At 43.5% G+C, this 19,376-nt stretch overlaps 1 protein-coding gene across 1 annotated transcript in view; it reads right to left on the minus strand.

The window, feature by feature from the left end:
• The window catches only part of grin2ba (glutamate receptor, ionotropic, N-methyl D-aspartate 2B, genome duplicate a), a 139,006-nt gene that overhangs the window by 50,938 nt on the left and 68,692 nt on the right, over positions 1–19,376 (minus strand). The window contains exon 6 of the mRNA XM_074695756.1: positions 333–476. Coding sequence (XP_074551857.1) covers positions 333–476 — 144 coding nt within the window. The remainder of the gene's footprint in view (positions 1–332; positions 477–19,376) is intronic.

The raw sequence follows: 19,376 nt of genomic DNA on the forward strand, positions 1-19,376 counted from the left end.
ATCTGGTGGCTGCCCCCTGTGCCCAGGGATAGAAATGTAACTTTATAGAAATAATTAACCTTCACACCAATGGTTCAGTTTGCTTTTGTACCTCATAATGAGACATTAGCATTTGTTTCAGTCAGATTCATATTTTGAAGAAAATTTTCTACTGGTGCTTTAATTCTGTCGTGGCTGAAGACTTCCTCCTCTAACAGTAAGTTCATCTATTTACCAGTCTCCCTGCTGCAGTGCTCTGAGTGTGACTCTAAAATGATTCATGCTCTGCTCTTTGTCATCCAGCCTTCACCTCCTGATGTTTCTCACATGCCACCTCAGGTGAGCACGTTTACCTTGGTAACAAAGTCCTGGTAGCCGGGGTAATAGGTGGTGACGATGGAGAAGATGTACCAGTCGTATTCCTCCATGATGTTGAGCATGACGGACGCCTGCTGCTCGATGGAGGGGCCGAACTGAAAGAACATGGAGTTGTCATCCTGAAACGACAGAGGCACACAGAGAGGCAGAGTGTCAGCGCTTACGTAACCATATTGGTTTGAACTTTAATTTAGTTGGCTTTACACACAGAGGAGGAGAGATACGACTTAAAGGACAGCGCTGCTTTTGTAACGTTATTGTTGAGGACATTAATTTAGCCACCTTTATTCTCCGGCTCACACAGGAGAAGGCGAGAGGACACCAGAGGGCTTGTAATGATACCAGTCATGATTTTCATTAGTTGCTTTTATGACTCCTTTAATGAGTTTGTACACGAGGGCAGCTGGAGCAGATCCTACAGGCTCCAAGCTGCTGCCCTTCATCTTCATCGATCATTTTCATGTTTGTTTTATTCACTGGAGTCACACAGCCACAGATATTTCCCTCTCATATCACGCTAACACAGAGAGGCTTAGGTTCTTACATCTAAAATGACCATAAACTGTGAACATCCAACCAAACATGACGCTATATCACATGTAAGAACACCGAAACTGTTTCCAACCACGCTAGGTAAACTGTACAGGAAAAAACATCCTCTAACTCAGCTTCTACTCTCTGAGAGGATGAATATGAGACACACAGAGTACAGAAAACCAACCAGCAGTGCATTCAGACACACACTGGAATAAAACCCACAGACTCATACCCAGCCAGCAGAGTTGAAATGGAATATCGAGCCGGACAGAAGAAGAGGAGGAGGTGAGAAAATGCCCGTCTAGACCCGACACTGCAGTTCTGCGACATGAGCTTGTTACCGAGCACGGGTGAGTCAGTCCGTCAGGGCCTGCTCCTCAGCACAGTCTGGTGTTTGTGTTCTGGCAGAGTCACATTTTGTAAAAGGTAAGGATGCTGTTGTGGGATCTGAGTGTGGACAGAGCAGGAGTAGAAGAAGCTGACAGACAGGATGGGGAGGCAGGCGGGCTGGGGTTTGTAAACCTCTGCTGCTTCTGAGGAAACTCTGTGAGCTTCACCCAACATCAAAGAGTCACCTGCTCCTCCAGGAGGACACACAAGACCTGCTCAGATACCTTGTGTCTTCATTAATAGGATCAGGACCAAACCATTTATCATTCAGTGCATTCACAAAGAAACAATTTACTCTAATATCATGCTGAATAAGAAGCTGCAAGGGTCTGAGTCCACTCTACATTTTCAGAGCTCAGTATCAGCTTTTTTATGCACTATCTCCTCTGTGGGGCAGTGTCATGTCTTTATGTTAAGAGATTTGTATATTTCATAAGATGAATAAGTTAGTTAAAAAGTTAAAAGTATGTTAATTTCATGATGCAATGTGTTAAAATGTTTTGAGTAGAATCGTCAGAGTGACACCTCTTCACCTTTGAGGATTGTTCGGTTTCCATACAGAGTGAGTGCTCTGCACGTTCATAGAGGATCTTTGACGTATCTCCGGTAAAAGTTAAGCTAGGAGCACGGTAAACGTTAGGTCTGAGAATGACTCATAAGCACGCTGAATATGTTCTGAATGTTTGAACCTCGGGAAACTTTCGTCTTTGTAAGTATTTGTATGTTCAGAGACATTAGTTTGAGGTCACAATTATATTTTATTTGAAAGCTCAATGTAAACAGGTGGTTGTTGATACAGCTATATATGTTGTTTTTAGCATAAATAAGCTAGCTACCTGTTTTTTGTACAATGGCGCATAGTGCACAGCGTAATGCATATTTTTTTCTGTATCTTTCAATTACATTAATTTATTTACTTCAAGAGACCTCCATAAAAGCAAAAAAAAAAAAAAAAAAGGCCTTGTGTACGGAGTTTCTTTATTAGTTTGCTGGCTGTCGAGCTTCGCATAGTCACGTGTCGTGAGGACAGTACAGGCAGTTTGACCAAAGGGACAGGAAACGTGGGGAGCAGAGAGCAGAAGAAGACATACAGCAAATGGCCATGGCTGGGATGAACCAGTGGCTGCAGCTTCTCTGCAAATATGAGGCACAGATCAATTTTTTTGTAAAATTTTCTGGCTTTTATGCCTTTATTTTGAGAAGGATGGACAGTGGATAGAGCAAGAAAACCAGGGGAGAGACATGGGGAGGGGCTGTCCTGGAAGTCCTGGAAGTCATAAGAAAGGCTGCTGAAACAAGGACTTCACCCTCTGTACATGGGGCGCCTACACCACTAGACCAATCATGCCTCAGGTGTTTCTTTTGATGCACTCAAGGCTCTTGCCTTTTTAGATGATGTCGCCAAAGTTTAGGAACAGTGACACACACTCTACCAATCAAATGAAGAAGGGGCGTGGCCTCTGACACCAGCTTTGTCAACCCAACGGCAGAGGAGATTTTAACCCCAGCAGTATTTTTGAGGGTACACTTTCCAGGTCTATGGTTGCAATTAATGGCACAATGTGATTTTCATCTACAATTTTTACCTTTTTTTTGCAAGACTAAGGCATGGATTGATTCTTTTAAGTCTTTTTTGGGGGGCTTTTAATGAATTTATCTGGAGAGGATTTACTAGGAGAGAGACGTGCAGGAAAGGAGATGCAGTTAAGCTGCCTGCTAAAGGACTGCAGCCTCTGTACATGGGGCGCATGACTTGACCACGGGTTCAAACCTGTGACCCAAACAGACTTCATGGTAACCACCAAGGGTATCAGCATGTAAAGATGCCAATTAAAAACTGTCTGAAATCGAGATTGTGGTGCAAAAAAAAGTTGTGAATTGACATAGATTGGCCCTCATGGTGTCACATCTTTGATATCATGTCACAGTCTCTGATTAACAAAGAGTACAATCAGCATCATATTCCAAATTATATCCAAAAACCTACTAGAGACCAGCAGACACTGGCTATTGTTAGCATCCAACCCACCTCCAGCTAACATTACCATTTGTTAGTCTTACACAACAGGAATTGGAAACTGCTCAGTGCCAGTGATTAATTGGAAAGCAGCGAAATGAAGATTTGATCACATCCTCTACGTTTATTGAAGAACACAGGGGTTCAGTGTTCTAACACACTCTAAGTTTCCGTCTTGATAAACATCGTCAGTGTGAATGTTTTCAGCGGAGGTTTCACGCCGTGAGGCACAATGTGTTTGCTTCCTTAAAGCTCTGTGGAATAATGAGCGTACAGTGAGGATGAAAACGTGTCATTATTGCCCCTCACTGCGCAACATACAAGTCATGTGCATCCCATGCTGAGAAAGGTACAATGAAGTGATGCTGCAAGCTGATGGCCGCTGACGGACGCTGTACTCATGTTCCTTGGCTTGGATCCATTGTTCCTCTAGCTCTCTCCCATCCTTCACCCATCTCGTCCCATTTATTCCAGTGAAATTACAGCTGGGGCACGCTTATAATTGAATTTCCAGATTCACGCACTCACGCTCCCCCTTTATCCTCTCCTCAGCTTCCCTGTTTTGCCCCCATTTCCTCTGGCTTCTTTCCTCTATCTCTTTTTTAAAAGCACTTTTAATGTGCTGTCCGACGCTCTCATTCAGAGCGCCTCAGGTCTCCAGATTTTCATTAGCCTTTGAGAAAAAAGTATGTGAAGACAGATGCAGAAGGACGGAAAGACTGTGGCTACAAGATTTGAGAGCCAGAAAAGATCTCTGTTAAGGAGCCCTGACTAAAATGAAGTGCTCCAAAGACCTCTCTTCATTTACAGCAACAATAATTAGGCTCTGGCCGCGTTATCACCTCTGTTGGCACAAGGTGATCGATTAGTGAGTATTAAAATTCCCAGAGGGGGAGGAGAGGCCAATGAGCTGGTCAGCTGGCCAGAGAGGCCCTGAAAGAGCGGCTGTCTATTCTGTGCGAATCCCCAACTGACGTCAGCGCTGGCTACTGTACGCCGACAACAACAAAACACTACAACAGCAATACAGGGGGATGAGAGGCCGTGGGAGGGAGGAAGGGAGGGAGAGATGGAGAGATAAAAGAGAAGGAAGAAAGCAGATAAGAGAAAGGAATCAAGCAAGCAGGAATGAAAGATAGAGATGTCCAAAAGCAGCGAGGATTAGCTGAGATTTGAGGCGTCCGCGGGGACGGAGGGACAGCACAATGTGGTGACAATGAGATGAATGGAGAGGGAGAGAGCCGGCTGGCAGACGCTGTGATCCTGTGTGGAGCTGGTGGGCAGAGAAGGGGCAGGCAGCCAGGAGCCAGACAAGGAGCAGGCAAACCGAGGTGTGTGTGTGTGTGTGTGTGTGTGTGTGTGTGTGTGTGTGTGTGTGTGTGTGTGTGTGTGTGTGTGTGTGTGTGTGCGCGTGTGCGCACGTGTGTGTGTGTGTGTGTGTGTGTGTGTGTGTGTGTGTAAGACTCAGTCAGCGTGCCTTTCAGTCAGGAGGAGGAAGGCTAAACTCAAGCTGCTCCACCACAGAAGAAGAGAGCAGGCAGAGGAAGAGTATGGAAGCTGGAAACATGTGACCTCGTGTGTTTTTGTGTTTTACAGGAGCTGATACAGTTCGTAGCACTTTAATCCTCTAAAAAATCCTGAATTTTCTATTTTCTGTGCTTCTGGAGCTCAATCTGTGTATGCTGCAACACGGGTTTAAATATGTTTATATATTTATTTACATAAATAAATATTCATCAATATGCTCTCCTTTAGGGCTGGGGCGATATGCTATTCTCGGAATTTGATTCTATTCCAATTTTTGGGTGCAGATTCAATTGAATTTGCGATTCTTCGATACTAGATTTTTGCAATTTTTAGTTTCCTTTTTATAACACCAGACCATGTGAAAAAGAAAAATAATGATGACAATGTCTTCAGATTATATCAGGAGCTATGAGTCCGAGAGAAACATTTCACCCTCTGCTGGAGAAAAGAGGTAACTTTTTTCCAATCCAGTTTATAAACAAAGACCGGAAAAAAGAATCTGAAAGAAAAAAAAAAAAAAAATGGACCAAGAATCCCGATTTTAATATTGTCAAACAAAAAATCCTTATGTCTATTTTTGATATTTTTTCTCTGACCCCCGCTCTTCTTTCCTAAGACTGTTACCTTCTGAGAAAGTCACCAGCTTAGAGTTCCTTTGGGGTCAGCACGGATCATGAATATGTGCCTGATTTGTAGCTAAATATTCCTGAGCTACCGGATTTCTGTATGGGCTTTTGTTTTGACAATTGATGCTGTTTCTTATGCCTGACTTCCTCTCCAGGTTGGTCTCATTAATCTTGATGTACGCTGAGAGAAAGTTCAGTTGAAAATACACTCAGTGTGTACCTTTGAAATCGATTACAGCGCCCCCTGTGGGAACATGAGGATGAGGACAGATACCGATTGGCTTGCTGTGCACACCTATTGCGGAAATTAGGAGTAGTATACAGCTCCAGGTGTCTGTATGCATGCATAGTAATGCCTTTAACGGTTACCACAACAAAGAAGCTCAAAAAATCAATCTGTTAAAGATGATGTTATTGTTTTTACAATAACAAACAACAACAGCATCGCAGCCAAAGCCAGTTCAACGACAAGAAGAAGAGTTTTTCTAGCGATATCACAGCCAATATCAGGATCTGTTCAGATATCAGTGCAAGTAAATGTATGAATTAAATGTCATATGATATCTAATCTAGTGCAGGAAGTATTAATACAGCGTGGTCCCAACTTTAAAGTGACACTCCGGGATGGAACAAGTTGGGTCCTATCACAAGGTTTAGGGCAGAAATTACCCCTACAGCAGTGTTTTTGTGCAGCAGAAGCCCAGAGCGCTCACACCAAACACCCCCTCCCTGCTCCTCTGCCGGTTTCCTCTGCACTCAGACGGGGCCATTTTTTACTTGACCAGAAACACAAATAAACGGACTCCCACCAAAAAAATCTGATATTGGTCGGCATTCAGGCTTTATCTAGATAATTTTCAGCGTGTTACTTTCACACAAAAACACTGCTAAATAAGACTCTAGTTCTCATCGTGTAGTAAAACGGCACTACCTCCGCTGCAGAGCCACAGCTGGCTATGAGGCGCTCGCCGCTTAGCATATCAGTCCCCACAGAGCGTGCCAGATATAAACAAACGCAGGTAGTCTGCCAGGATAAAGAGTAACACGCTGAAAATTCTCTAAATAAAGCGTGAATGCAGACTGATATCAGATTTTTTTGGTGGGAGTCTGTTTATTTGTGTTTTTGGTCAAGTAAAAAATGGCCCAGTGAGGGTGTTAGAGGACTGTGTTGGACCGAAACAACTTAACATAAGTCAAAAAGTTACAAAAATTGAAGCAGTGTTCCCTGTGTCTCATCGTGCTGACTCTAACGAGATCACGCTTTGTATAAACAAATGCTTCACTGTGACGTAGGCAGTCGCTACAGTCTGGTTCATATTAGAGTGGTGTGACCGCTGGCCACGCTCTCTGGCTGGGGAAGCGCTGGTGGGCAATCATGCTTGAGTATGGCACGATTTGGATGGCCTGGGTGACCGCGCCCTATGTGTCGGCATAATTAACGTCAACAATCAGGTTTCAGAATCAGTAATGTAATGTTTCCGTATCCATCCATTTTTTTATGTGTGTGTCTGTCACCTTAATTTTGCCCCTTTGTACCAGTGTGTCAGGACTTTGTTACAAGTGTGTTTGTGTGTGAGTAGCCCACGGCTGGCATGCCTCGGTCTGCTCTGCCCCACAGCCTCCAAACGAGTGCACTCCACACTCCCAGAGCAGTTATTTGACTCAGAAGGGAGAGAGAGTCAATAACTCAGGTATTTCAATTACACACACAGGGACACATCAGTGAGTGCAAAAGAAATAGACCCACTTCCAATCTTGCTCTGGAATTTACACACACACACACACACACACACACACACACACACACACACACACACACACACACACATTAACACAGATCTGAATGGCTTTAAACACAGGGACAAAAACACACAACTTCAAATACTGGGACACGATGAAACACACACACCATGAGACAAATCAACTCACAGATACTGAGGGATGACTACACACACTCATCTGCCACTTTATTACACCTGTCCAACTGCTCGTTAACACAAATTTCTAATCAGCCAATCACATGTCAGCGACTAAATGTATTTAGGCATGTAGACATGGTCAAGACGATCTACTGCAGTTCAAGCCGAGCGTCAGAATGGGGACAAAAAGTGATTTAAGTGTCTTTGAACGTTACATGGTTGTTGGTGCCAGACGGGCTGGTCTGAGTATTTCAGAAACTGCTGATCCACTGGGATTTTAACCCACAACCATCTCTAGGGTTTACAGAGAATGGTCCCAAAAAGAGAAAATATCCAGTGAGCAGCAGTTCTGTGGGCCAAAATGCCTTGTTGACGCCAGAGGTCAGAGGAGAATGGACAGACTGGTTGGAGCTGATAGAAAGGCAACAGTAACTCAAATAACCACTGGTTACGACCGAGGTCTGCAGAAGAGCATCTCTGAACACACAACACGTCCAACCTTGAGGCAGATGGGCTACAGCAGCAGAAGACCACACCGGGTGACCCTCCTGTCAGCTAAGAACAGGAAACTGAGGCTACAATTCACACAGCAACACCAAAACTGGACAATAGAAGATTGGAAAACCGTTGCCTGGTCTGATGAGTCTGGATTTCTGCTCCACATTCGGATGGTAGAGTCAGAATTTGGCGTCAACAACATGAAAGCATGGATCCATCCTGCCTTGTATCAACGGTTCAGGCTGCTGCTGGTGTAATGGTGTGGGGGATATTTTCTTGGCTCTCTTTGGGCCCCTTAGTACCAACTGAGCATGGTTTAAAGTCCACAGTCTACCTGAGTATTGTTGCTGACCATGTCCATCCCTTTATGAGCACAGTGTACCCATCTTCTGATGGCTACTTCCAGCAGGATAACGCTCCATGTCATAAAGCTGGAATCATCTCAGACTGGTTTCTTCAACATGACAATGAGTTCCCTGTACTCAAATGTCCTCCACAGTCCCCAGATCTCAATCCAATAGAGCACCTTTGGGATGTGGTGGAACGGGAGATTCTCATCATGGATGTTCAGACGACAAATCTGCAGCAACCGTGTGATGCTATCATGTCAATATGGACCAAACTCTCTGAGGGATGTTTAAGGCTGTTCTGAAGGGGGTCCGATCCGGTACTAGCAAGGTGAACCTAATAAAGTGGGCACTGGGTGTACAAACACACACACAAGCACACACTTGAAACCCTCCTCCCGTCTCCTGCTTTAAAAAAAGGAGGTTAAATCATGCCAGTTATTGTTGAAAATTAAAGCGCCTTAAGGACAATAACCCTCAAAATCATGAAGGTTATGGGTTTTTTTTTTGGGTTTTTGTGCATGGATTCGGTTTTCTTTGTGAGGACGTAGAAACGAGGTAAAAAAAAAAAGAGAGAAACAGCCAGAGCAGCAGAGAGACAAAGAGAAAGAGAGAATGGAGCTAGAGAAGAGTGATGATGGTGTCTGTTGCTGGGAGGTTTTTGGCAATGCATATTTCTATCCTTCCTATAAAGGCCTCTTTGAACTTAAGTGTGTGGGGGGGGTTATATTGACTGCTGCTGCAACGCCTGATGGAGAAGGAGAGAGGATGGAGGAGTGGGAGTCGAGGAACAGCTGGCCTTCACTTGAATATTGTGAATTTAAAAGACAGTAGGCAGGAGATATAAACTCAGCACAGCCACAGGCATTCATACACCACACACACACACACACACACTCAACTCGCGAGCACACACACACACACACACACACACACACACACACACACACACACACACACACACACACAAACAGAGTCATAAGTGCTGGGTTGCTCTCTGATAAAGCCTGCCATTGACGATGTTCACTAAAATTACATATTGATGACAAGCCCTCCTTCCTCTCTGCTCCCCGTCGTTCTTTTCTGTCCCTCGGTCACTCTCTCCCATTTCTTACACAAACTCTCTTACACACACACACACACACACACTCTCATATACAAACACACTCAATTAATCCTCCCCTCACTCAGCGAATATCTTTCTCCTCCACTTTCGCTGCCTCATCATCACATTTCTTATCATGGAGCCGCTTATCTTTAATCATACACATACCGCCTTAATTAGCTGGCACGTTTGTCAGACCATCATCTAATTAACACTGACCTTATTTTAAGTGCTTTTTGAACCTTAATTAATGGAAAGCAGCCGTCTTCATTAGGAGATTTGACTCATTTTGCCTCAAAGTGATTCTGATTGCAACGTGGCCGTCCTGTCACACCTTTAGTGACGAAGAGACAGAGACTGAGGATGAGTTTAAGAGCACTGTGTGTGAACAGAGGTCGGCTCCACTTTACAGCCAGACACACAAACACACACAAACACAGATCCTTCCTCTCTGGCCCATTTCTGCTCTAAGTTTAGCCGACGACACACCAAGGGGCCTCTGCAGTCTGATGCTTTTCCTGCTGCTCTGGGTGTTCTTTTTTCTTTTCCAGGTCCTTGTAGAACAGTAATGGTTCTGTGTGTGTGTGTGTGTGTGTGTGTGTGTGTGTGTGTGTGTGTGTGTGTGTGTGTGTGTGTGTGTGTGTGTGTGTGTGTGTGTGTGTGTGTGTGTGTGTGTGTGTGTGTCCTACAGAGGTGTGTTTGGAGGCAGATGGGTGAAGGGTTTATGGATTTATATCTGTCGACAGAAACACACAAAGGGTAAAATAATAAGGTGGAAATGAGAGTTGAAGGTACATGTCAGTGACTTTCATGAATCTTATTGTTTTAGTTAATTCATCCACATGGTGGCCACGTGTCCCAGATTGTCCCAGTTTGTCCCAGTTTGCCCCAGTTTGTCCCAGTTTGAAGGTAGGTATGCAGAGAACTATGTTTTATGTTTTTTACAACAGCAGGTAGTGTTTCTGGAACCCAAAAATTAAACATATATTCCTAATTTTCACGCAAACATGGGTCTTGCTTGGTCCCATAATTATTACACAACCAATAATCATCCAGCTTTGTCCAATACTTCTTTCTGATTGGATGGATTCCTTCCCCCTGCCTGTTGACACTGTGGTAAAAACACTAAACAGAATGGAATGCTTCCCAATGATCACAGCTCCATCACAGCAGGGACAACCTCAGTGATCACACACATACCAATCAATCCACAGGAAGTAAATTGCACCTTTGCCTGTTGTCAATGTGGTAAAAATGTTAGAGTCTGTAACTTTATTTTTCTGACAGCCACGGTTAGAGAGGACAGGGCAGTGAGCAAGAAACTGTGTGGAGGGAAGGAGGTCAAAGGTTGGATCTGAACTTGCTTTGCAAGGTGTGAAACCTAACCTCCACTGTACCTACCCCAAAAAAACTGAGCGCCTTTTAAACTTCAGATTAACGATTAACCCTTTACAGGGCAAGTGACTGTGTTTGATAACTTCCATGTGTGTTAATCCCCAGCCTGTGCTCCTCATGAGTGAGATCAGGAACATGGTCTTTACCATACCTATCAGCCAAGATCACCCTACATCACATCACATCATCACATGTCAGAGTGGCCATCAACCAATCAGCAAAGGCCTGGAACACAACCAACTGCCTTTTTTTTCCTCTTGGGTTTTTTCCTCTTTACGATAGAAACAAGAAAACTAAGCACGAGAAGTTGATGACGCTTGCATGTTAGATGAGGAATAGTTTTTCAAAGTCCTGACATAAGTTTTGTTTGTGAAGATTGAAATAAAAAGAGCAAAATTACATCATTAAGAAATGGGACAGCCTTATTTGAACAAACACCCTCTTTTGGTCAAAACTGGTCGTTCCAGTTTTGGACTTATGCCCCATGCTTCTTAACAAAATGGAGGACTACACGTGCCAAAATGAAATACAAAAATAAATAATTAATTAGGTTTAGGGCTTATATTTAACTAATTAATTATATTTGTCATTAATTATTAAAAATTGGTAATAAATAGATAAATATATAAATAAATTTCCAACACATTTAATTGATTAATTTATGATTTCATATCTTGTGCTTTTAACTAATGGAGTCATTATATATTAATTTATGTACTTACTGATTTATTTCTAATGTTAAATAATTGACACACACACAAATATATATATATATATATATATATATATATATATATATATATATATATATATATATATATATATATATATATATATATACATATATACACACACACACATGTATATATATATATATATTTTTTTTTTTAAGACGTTGAAAATTACATTTGGGTTAGGAGTTTTGAAAACTGTCACCTCAATTATAAAATCTTTCATCCTTTAATAAGTCCTCATTTAGGGCTGAGGGAGTTAAAGTTTCGATGCCCACCTATGGGGATGCTGTTTGGTTAACAGCTGCTTATGTGAAGTAGAATCCTTTAGATTTAACTTTTCATCTGGGTAACACTCACCCCGATAAGACGCCACTTTGAACAACCACCCATTCACTATACAATTACCTCTTATTATAAAACTACTCACCATAAGACTGACACACGCTCTGTTTCAACCTGAATGGCGTCGCCACAGACACGCAAAGTTCTGCCTCCATGAACTCTTTCTGCTCATCAACAGTTAAAGACTGGAGCAGAGATTAGAAGACTCTTCTTTGGAGGAGATTTAAGTGTTGAAGTTCTTACGCTGGGGACAGAAACAGATTTAACCTCCATGACCCTGTCCCCGTCAGCAGAAAGAGGACTTTCAGGAGTAGCCATGGTAAGAGAGGGAAGGAGACTGAAGTCAGGCTGCGGAGTAAAAGTGGATATCATCATCATCACGACAACACGAGCATGAACCATTAACAGAATCAGTCTATTCACATTCAGAGCGCCGCCATCTGAGGCTACACTCGGATTACTCTCTGCAAATCTGGAGTCAGCTGCAGGTTGGCTGTGAGGAGATAAAACTGAAAGTGTGATCGATGATGATGTAGTGAAATATCACAGCAGCTCTTCTACCTGGATTTATTTTGGATTCCAGCGGGACGACGTGTTACAAACCAAACACTGAGGGAAATATTCTGAACAACAGAGCAACACCATCCGTTCAATTCCTCTTCTTTTATCAGCACTCAGCTCACAATCACTATCACAGGAAACTAAAACACACCACAGGTTCTTCTTGTGTCACACAGGCTGTGCTCAGAGCTTCTGATATGATGCTCAGACAGGTTTTTGATGCATCATTTTGTTTCTGTTTTCAACAAAGATGAAGTCACTTTGAGGGAGGGAGAGCTGGGACGGAGGAGACGCTGACGTTCAGGAAGACCAGAGAGTCCCAGAGCGGCTGCAAAGTGGTTTAGGGAGTCAGGGAGGTGAGCGGGGGCGTGTGGTCCGACATCTTTGTTCCAGAGAAAAGAGGAGGAGGGGACTGAGGGATGAGGGATGTTATAAATCCACTTATTCCTCCTTTCTCTCTGTCCTCTGCTATCTTTCCACTCCCGTCATATCTCCTGATTTCAATCTGCTCGCTGTGCTCCGACACTCTCCCTCCCCCTCCATCCTCTTTTCCTTCCTCCTAAAATTTTTTAACAGCCTCTATAACTCTCCTCCCCTTCCTCGCCGTCTCCCCTGCCAACCCTCTTCCCCGTCTCCTCTTCCTTCCCTCCTTTTCTCCATCCATCATGCATCCCAGAGTGCACCTGGGCCGCGCTGTCAGTTGCAGGCCCAGAGCCATCATCATGCTGGGGCTGTTTCTCGCCGCTTCACACTCTGCACACACACACACACACACACACGCACGGGTCCTAAATGAGACGACTATCAGGGTTTTCTTCACCTCATCTTACCCACAATTCCACCCTTCTTACAGAAACACAGCCCAATCTTATCCTTAGAGTGAGTTCAACCTCTTCAACATAATCAGACGGCGGCCATCTTTCCTCTGGCGTCACTTTTGGGGATGAGCAGCGTGAATCTTTGTGCTGTTTTTCTTTTTTGCATTGAAACAGTCTGCAGCTCGGAGATAATGCATGAACATGAAGGTAAGGTTAGCTTTATGTCTGCTTTCCTCATCACAGAGAGGCTCTCTCCGTGTGCAAACTAAACCACACGGTCTACAGAGGGGAGAGAAGGAGCGCAGGGTGAGGAGGGGGAGAAGGGGGAGTAAAGAGCAAATGGAAATGGAGTGAGAGTTGGGTTGATATGAGCTTCTGTGTTCTTTAGCTGGCAACACGATAAAGGCCTGCTCTCCGTCACTGTCAGAGGAGAGACCACCCTCTCTATTCCCCATTCCTCTAGCCTCCCCCGTCACACACCTCCCCCCTTATGTGTGTTTTTTTCCCCTGCCTTTTTTAATTTTTACATTTCAGGCATGTAGCTGCGACTGAACACCTCAAACAGGTCGACTCTGCAGGTGACAGACGCAGAAACTCTCTGAATCCTTCTTTCATCTTTCCTCTAGGAAAAACAGAGCAAGTCACGTGCTGAGGAGGAAACCAGAGGACGCTTTGTGTGTTCCTTCGTTCATAATCTCCTCACTGATTCACGCAGACCACCCAAGCCCTCTGCGCTCACACGTTCATTCACCGGGATGGAAATTAGAATTCAAATCTGCTTTATTGGCGTGACAGCGGCAGGGGGTTGTCTCCGTGTTGGAAGACGGGCTGAGACAATAAGCCAATCTGCACGCTCCAGTCCCTGACTAGTCCCTGACTAAGTCACCGTGTTTCTGCTGCGTAAAGCCAGTATGGCTTTTAAGACATCCTCACAGACGCCAACACAGAGACGCTCCTGATGTCGCCCTCAGATCTGCTCTTCCTGAGCCCCAGTGTGTACCTGTGTGCACCTGTGTGTACCTGTGTCTACCTGTGTCTACCTGTGTGTTTGCTCTCTGTGAAGGAACCTGGAGCCAGAGAAGCTTTTAAAACGAACAGGAAGCTGCTCGTACTCGAGATGTGAGCTTGTTTGGATTTAGGACAGACGGAGTCCAAACGAGCTGATGGACTTATTAATACTTCAGACGTCTTGCTGCTGATCTCAGGATACTCCCACTGACTCTGCATCCTGGCAGAAAACTTTCTAAGCTCATCCCAAAAAAGAAAACCAGTTAATAAACACAACCTCAGTTCAGAGTTTTCTATCTTTACATGTTTTTGACATCATGTGATCAGGATTAATCAGTAAGACTCTTTAAACGGTTTTTGCTAAACCTCCTTGGAGGCACTAACTGTCAGCTGGAGAAACTGTTCAATCAACTCCACGATATCCTCCTGAAAGTTATCTCAGAAACCAATCATTGTTATTTTATTCTTCATTATATCAGATGTCTTATTGTTTCTCACAGACAATTAAAGATGCTGTGTGGAGGATCTGTTTTAATTGTGCTCCCTCGCCACCTTGTGGTCTGGAGTCTCTGCACACTGTCATGAATTACTTTTGGTGAGGCGTGAGTTTGTTTTGTAATTAAATGGAGATTAGATCAAAACAAATTCTCTTTGTTCAAGACAACTTTTTACTGATACAATGCACCGAGGTGAGGTATTTATCAGTACAGTTACATAGAGCTACGGTTTGAAACATGACATCAAGCAAACGTTGTAGTAGCCGGCTATTTGTTAGTGACATCAGCAGCCTGGTGCTCTGGCATATCTGTTCGCTAACATGACAACAACAAGTGAACACTGTCAGTTTGTAAGTAGTTTAGTAGCTGTTTATATTTAGCGCAGCTGGCAGCCTGGTGCTCCGTGACATGTCCATAATGTGTAATGTTAGTAAATTCTGCTTAGCTATATCCTGCCAGTCATCTACCAAGCAGAGCTAACGTAACCTCACTCTTCATTTTATTAATAGACTCTCAAGTTTGAACAGACCACTGCAGAATAACTGCTGACTGTGGGTTGGAATGAACATTATCACAAACAGTTTAGCCCCTGTGTTATAGAGTGATACAGCCTGAGCTAACGGCTAATTAGCATTTACCTCAAGCTGTATCACTCTCCTGTTTAGCTTTCTTCTGCTCTTCTGTCCTTTTTCTGTCTGACAGTTAGGCTCCTATGTCCACCATCACTACAAAATTAATCAGAGATTCTTTTTAGCAGAGAAAAACACACATCTCTAAGTTTTATCTTTTCTCTCTACTAAACTTCGTCAGCCGGCGTGGTGTTGTCATAGAGACCTAGACATGCCGTAGATCGATCTGGTCCTGGACAACCCAAACTGGAAGCTAAGAAATTTCAAAATAATCTATAACCAACAATATTGGCGCTGATAATCTCATTTTAAAGTGTGGATTATGATCAGGCATTTATCTAGAAGGGAGACTTTTTCAAGATCACTTTCCAACTCCTCACAGCCTCTTCAAACAGACATTTAAACCTGTGGCGTGTCTCACTCTACCCCTGCGTGTCGCCCTGACACACATCCTCTGTGGCTGCCAAAGCTTTTTAAGCACAACAGAGAGCGTCAGTCATCAGGCCGCTCAATCAGCAACCAACAACGGGCAACCTTCAGCCAGCAATTAGAAATATTTCATTCACCCTCCCACCCTGCACACACACACACACTTGAACACATATTCTCCACCCATCCATTACTCTCTTCCTGTCCCTTATCCACGTGCTCACTCTTTTATCTCCTCTCTCTCTCTTTTGCACGTGCTCTCTCTCTCTTTCTCTCTCACTTGGCCGAAAACCAGCGTCAGCATCGATTAGCAGCGATCACAGACTGGATATACAGAGAGCAGGAGAACCACAGAGAAGGAGTCAGGGTTCATCAGTAGGATTCAGACGCTGAGTGAGGACATCACACCTGTTCAGGTGCTTTAAAACACCAGGAGGAGAAAACAGGAGCAAACTCCTGCTAAACATCTGCAAGTCACGGCTCTTCTGCTCACCTCTGGGGTCAACTGTGAATTATTTTTTCACCTCCCCCAAGGAGGTAATGTTTTTAGGAGAGTTTGTCTGTTTGTAAACAACATAACTGAAAAAGTAACAAATGGATTTTCATGAAATTTTTAGGAATTGTTCAAAATGGGATCAGAAAGAAGTCATTAAATTTTGGAGGTTATCCAGATCACTGTCTGGATCCAGGACTTTTTTAAAGGATTCTGTATCTTTGTAAGATAGGGCTGTTTTCACTATATGTGTATATAACTTCATGATAAATGATCGGATTGCAAGACAAGGTCTCCATAATTCCTGACAGATGTAAAAGTACACTCAAGATATATATGCTGTGTACTAAGATCCATATCATGAAATATGTACTGGGTCATCATAACTTTTAACACTGTCAGGAAACAAATTATCGTACAAACCTGCAACTAACACCAAATTGTAGCAGACAGTCTGCTGAAAGGGAGTATAACATTAAAGTAGGACTTAAGTGACAATCACAATATGCTAGTTATCTTCTTCATCTTTTTTAAAATATATTTATTATTTTTTTATAGAAAAAAAAATACAGACCAAGCCAAAAAAAATAGCAGAACCAAAAAACCCATTAAATCACATTGAACATCTTAACTTAAGCAGATTTTTTTTTTTTTTTTTTTTTGGGGGGGGGGGGGGGGGGGGGAGAAAACACCAATAAAAAAATGAGAAAAACCAAAGACACCTACTCACATCAAGATGGCACGACTAAGACACATAAGCAAAGGGTCCTAGATCTTATCGAACACACTTCCCCTGCCTTATTTGTTAAGTCATACACAAGTCACAAACATATTACTCCAATATGTTTTTGGTGTGTTTTAGCGTGTTGATTTATGGATCCAAATCTTTTCCTCACTGGTTGGGTTTCCCTTCTTCTGACAAACATCTGGATCTTTTGGCACTTATAAAAATGTTGAGGTCAGATTTTTCTGTGCTTTGAGGGATGTCCATGCTGTGTTCATACCAAACTTAAATTAATTATTCTTTTTGTGTAACGCTGATGTGCTGAATGAGGCGGAGCTAATTGAGTGAGTTATACATGCAACACAGAGCTGTTCAACACTCTGCTCAATCCATTCACTTTTTGCAAGAGTTGAAAAAACTGGGATCATTTGTGCAGGGATAGCTGTTTGAAGCTCACAACAGTTACCTGCAAGTTACTCTTTAAGAAGTTAACTGCAACTGTGAGAAATATGGAGTCAACTAAGAGCCTCCAACCCAGCACATTGGGTCAAGTCCGCCTTTCTTTGAAGACCTTCACTCCTAAAATCCTTCCTGTGTGTCTTCAGTAACACACTTCAACCTCACCAAACACCCTGTGTGACCTGACCCCAGCCCTGATGCTCCTCTGTGCTGTGGATATCAAAGCACACACAGCTCTCTGCTGGAAAAAATGATGATTTTATTTATGAAAACAGCCAGAAATGTGGTGAACCCAAAGCACCATGGGAGCAGAATATTAAGTGTGGTTCTGGGCACTGAATCAAACCCCTCGATGATGAGGAGGGTTTGATCGTGCTGAATGATGATGATGGTTAAAAATAATCAATCCGAGCAGCTCTCTGCAGCCGCTGATTCACAGCTGGGCTCGTAAACCTTCACCGGCCGATTAACCCCTTGGTGATGCTTTCATGTGCAAACACACCTCTGATGGAGAGGTTTCTGCATCCATAAGCACCGGGTATGATTTCACACCTTTTCCTCCCCCTCTCCTCCCCTCCCTGTGCCTCCTCCCCTCTCCCTCCTCTCTGCCTCACACCCAGCTTCAGCTGCAGAAGTCTCTCTGCAAAAGAGTGAGCTGTTCTTCCTCTTCCCCACTGTGCTTCTGTGCACACATGAATGGATGCACATGTGCTGCAACATGCCCACACATGCACATCTAAAGAGTGTACATACGCAAGTAGGATGCACCTGTGTGCATTCACACACACACACACACACACACACACACACACACACACAAACACACCAGCTGTGGCACTAAAAAAGCTTTTGGCAGTCATATCTCAACACGCTGTGACACTGAACAGAAGTTGGATCCTGCAGCTGGAGACTGTGCCGGTGACTAAGACACACACACGCACGCACGCGCACACACACACACACACACACACACACAGAGGCTTTTATGTATGTACCTTTTACACCCATGTTCTGCTGCTGTGAAACAAACATATGCTCATAATTACAAGCGTACATGAAACACACAGTGCAGCGGAAAAACAGCCTGAAAAGATTCAATCTGGAAAACGACAATGGTGAAAGGAGGCCGGCTGCTCTCAGACCTCTCTGTTTGCTTTGTTACATCCCCCCTCTTCTTGTCCTGAATCTGAATTCTTAATTAAATGTATTAATTTTGAAAAGATGTTAAAAATATCTGCAGGAGCACAAACGCACACACACAGCCACAGCTAAGCCTCAGGCTGTTCCTTCACACTCCAAGGTGAAGCTGTTAAACATGGATCTGTGTGATTCTGTGCACCTTGTTTCCCTGCACCAAACATGTCAGGTAGATTAAACACAGGTAAGAAACATGTGCACCTTATACTTGAGCAGGAGGAAAGTGGTGATTCAGCAGGAAGTGGAGGCAGAGCTCGTACTGGATGGCGGTAGCAGTGGCGGCAGCAGTGGCGGTGGCGTGCTTTGCATTCCACTGAGTCTGTGTGATGAGTTGCCTCTGAGAGCACTTCCAGGGTTCGAACACAGGACTAACTTATTGCACAATCACAGGCCAAGCGTGAGCCAAGCTGCAGTGTTTACTGAGCAGGTGAGCCGGGCATCAGTCCAGTAAATAAGGTGACAGAACGGTAATAACACGCTCAGAGGTCGGGTTATTTCTGCTTCTAATACGACTTTATTTAGAAGCCATGAGCAGGCTGGTTTCTTAAAGGTCCTCGAGTTGGTAACTGTTATTCATGACAGACAAAAGACAAGTTTAATGAGATATCAGCTGGTTGACCCCATTAAATGACAGGTAAACTACTTTAAAACAAAAAAACGTTGAAGTTTGTTATGTCATATTTATCATTTCATATCGTATTATATCTCCAAAACTGAAATAACACCACATAAGGCAGGATGTACAAAAAAACAAAAACGGTTAGGTT

The sequence above is a fragment of the Halichoeres trimaculatus genome, unplaced genomic scaffold (genome assembly GCF_033239565.1).
Source record: "Halichoeres trimaculatus isolate MK-OKI-2021-1 unplaced genomic scaffold, fHalTri1.1 fHalTri1_scaffold_20, whole genome shotgun sequence".
NCBI lineage: Eukaryota > Metazoa > Chordata > Actinopteri > Labriformes > Labridae > Halichoeres > Halichoeres trimaculatus.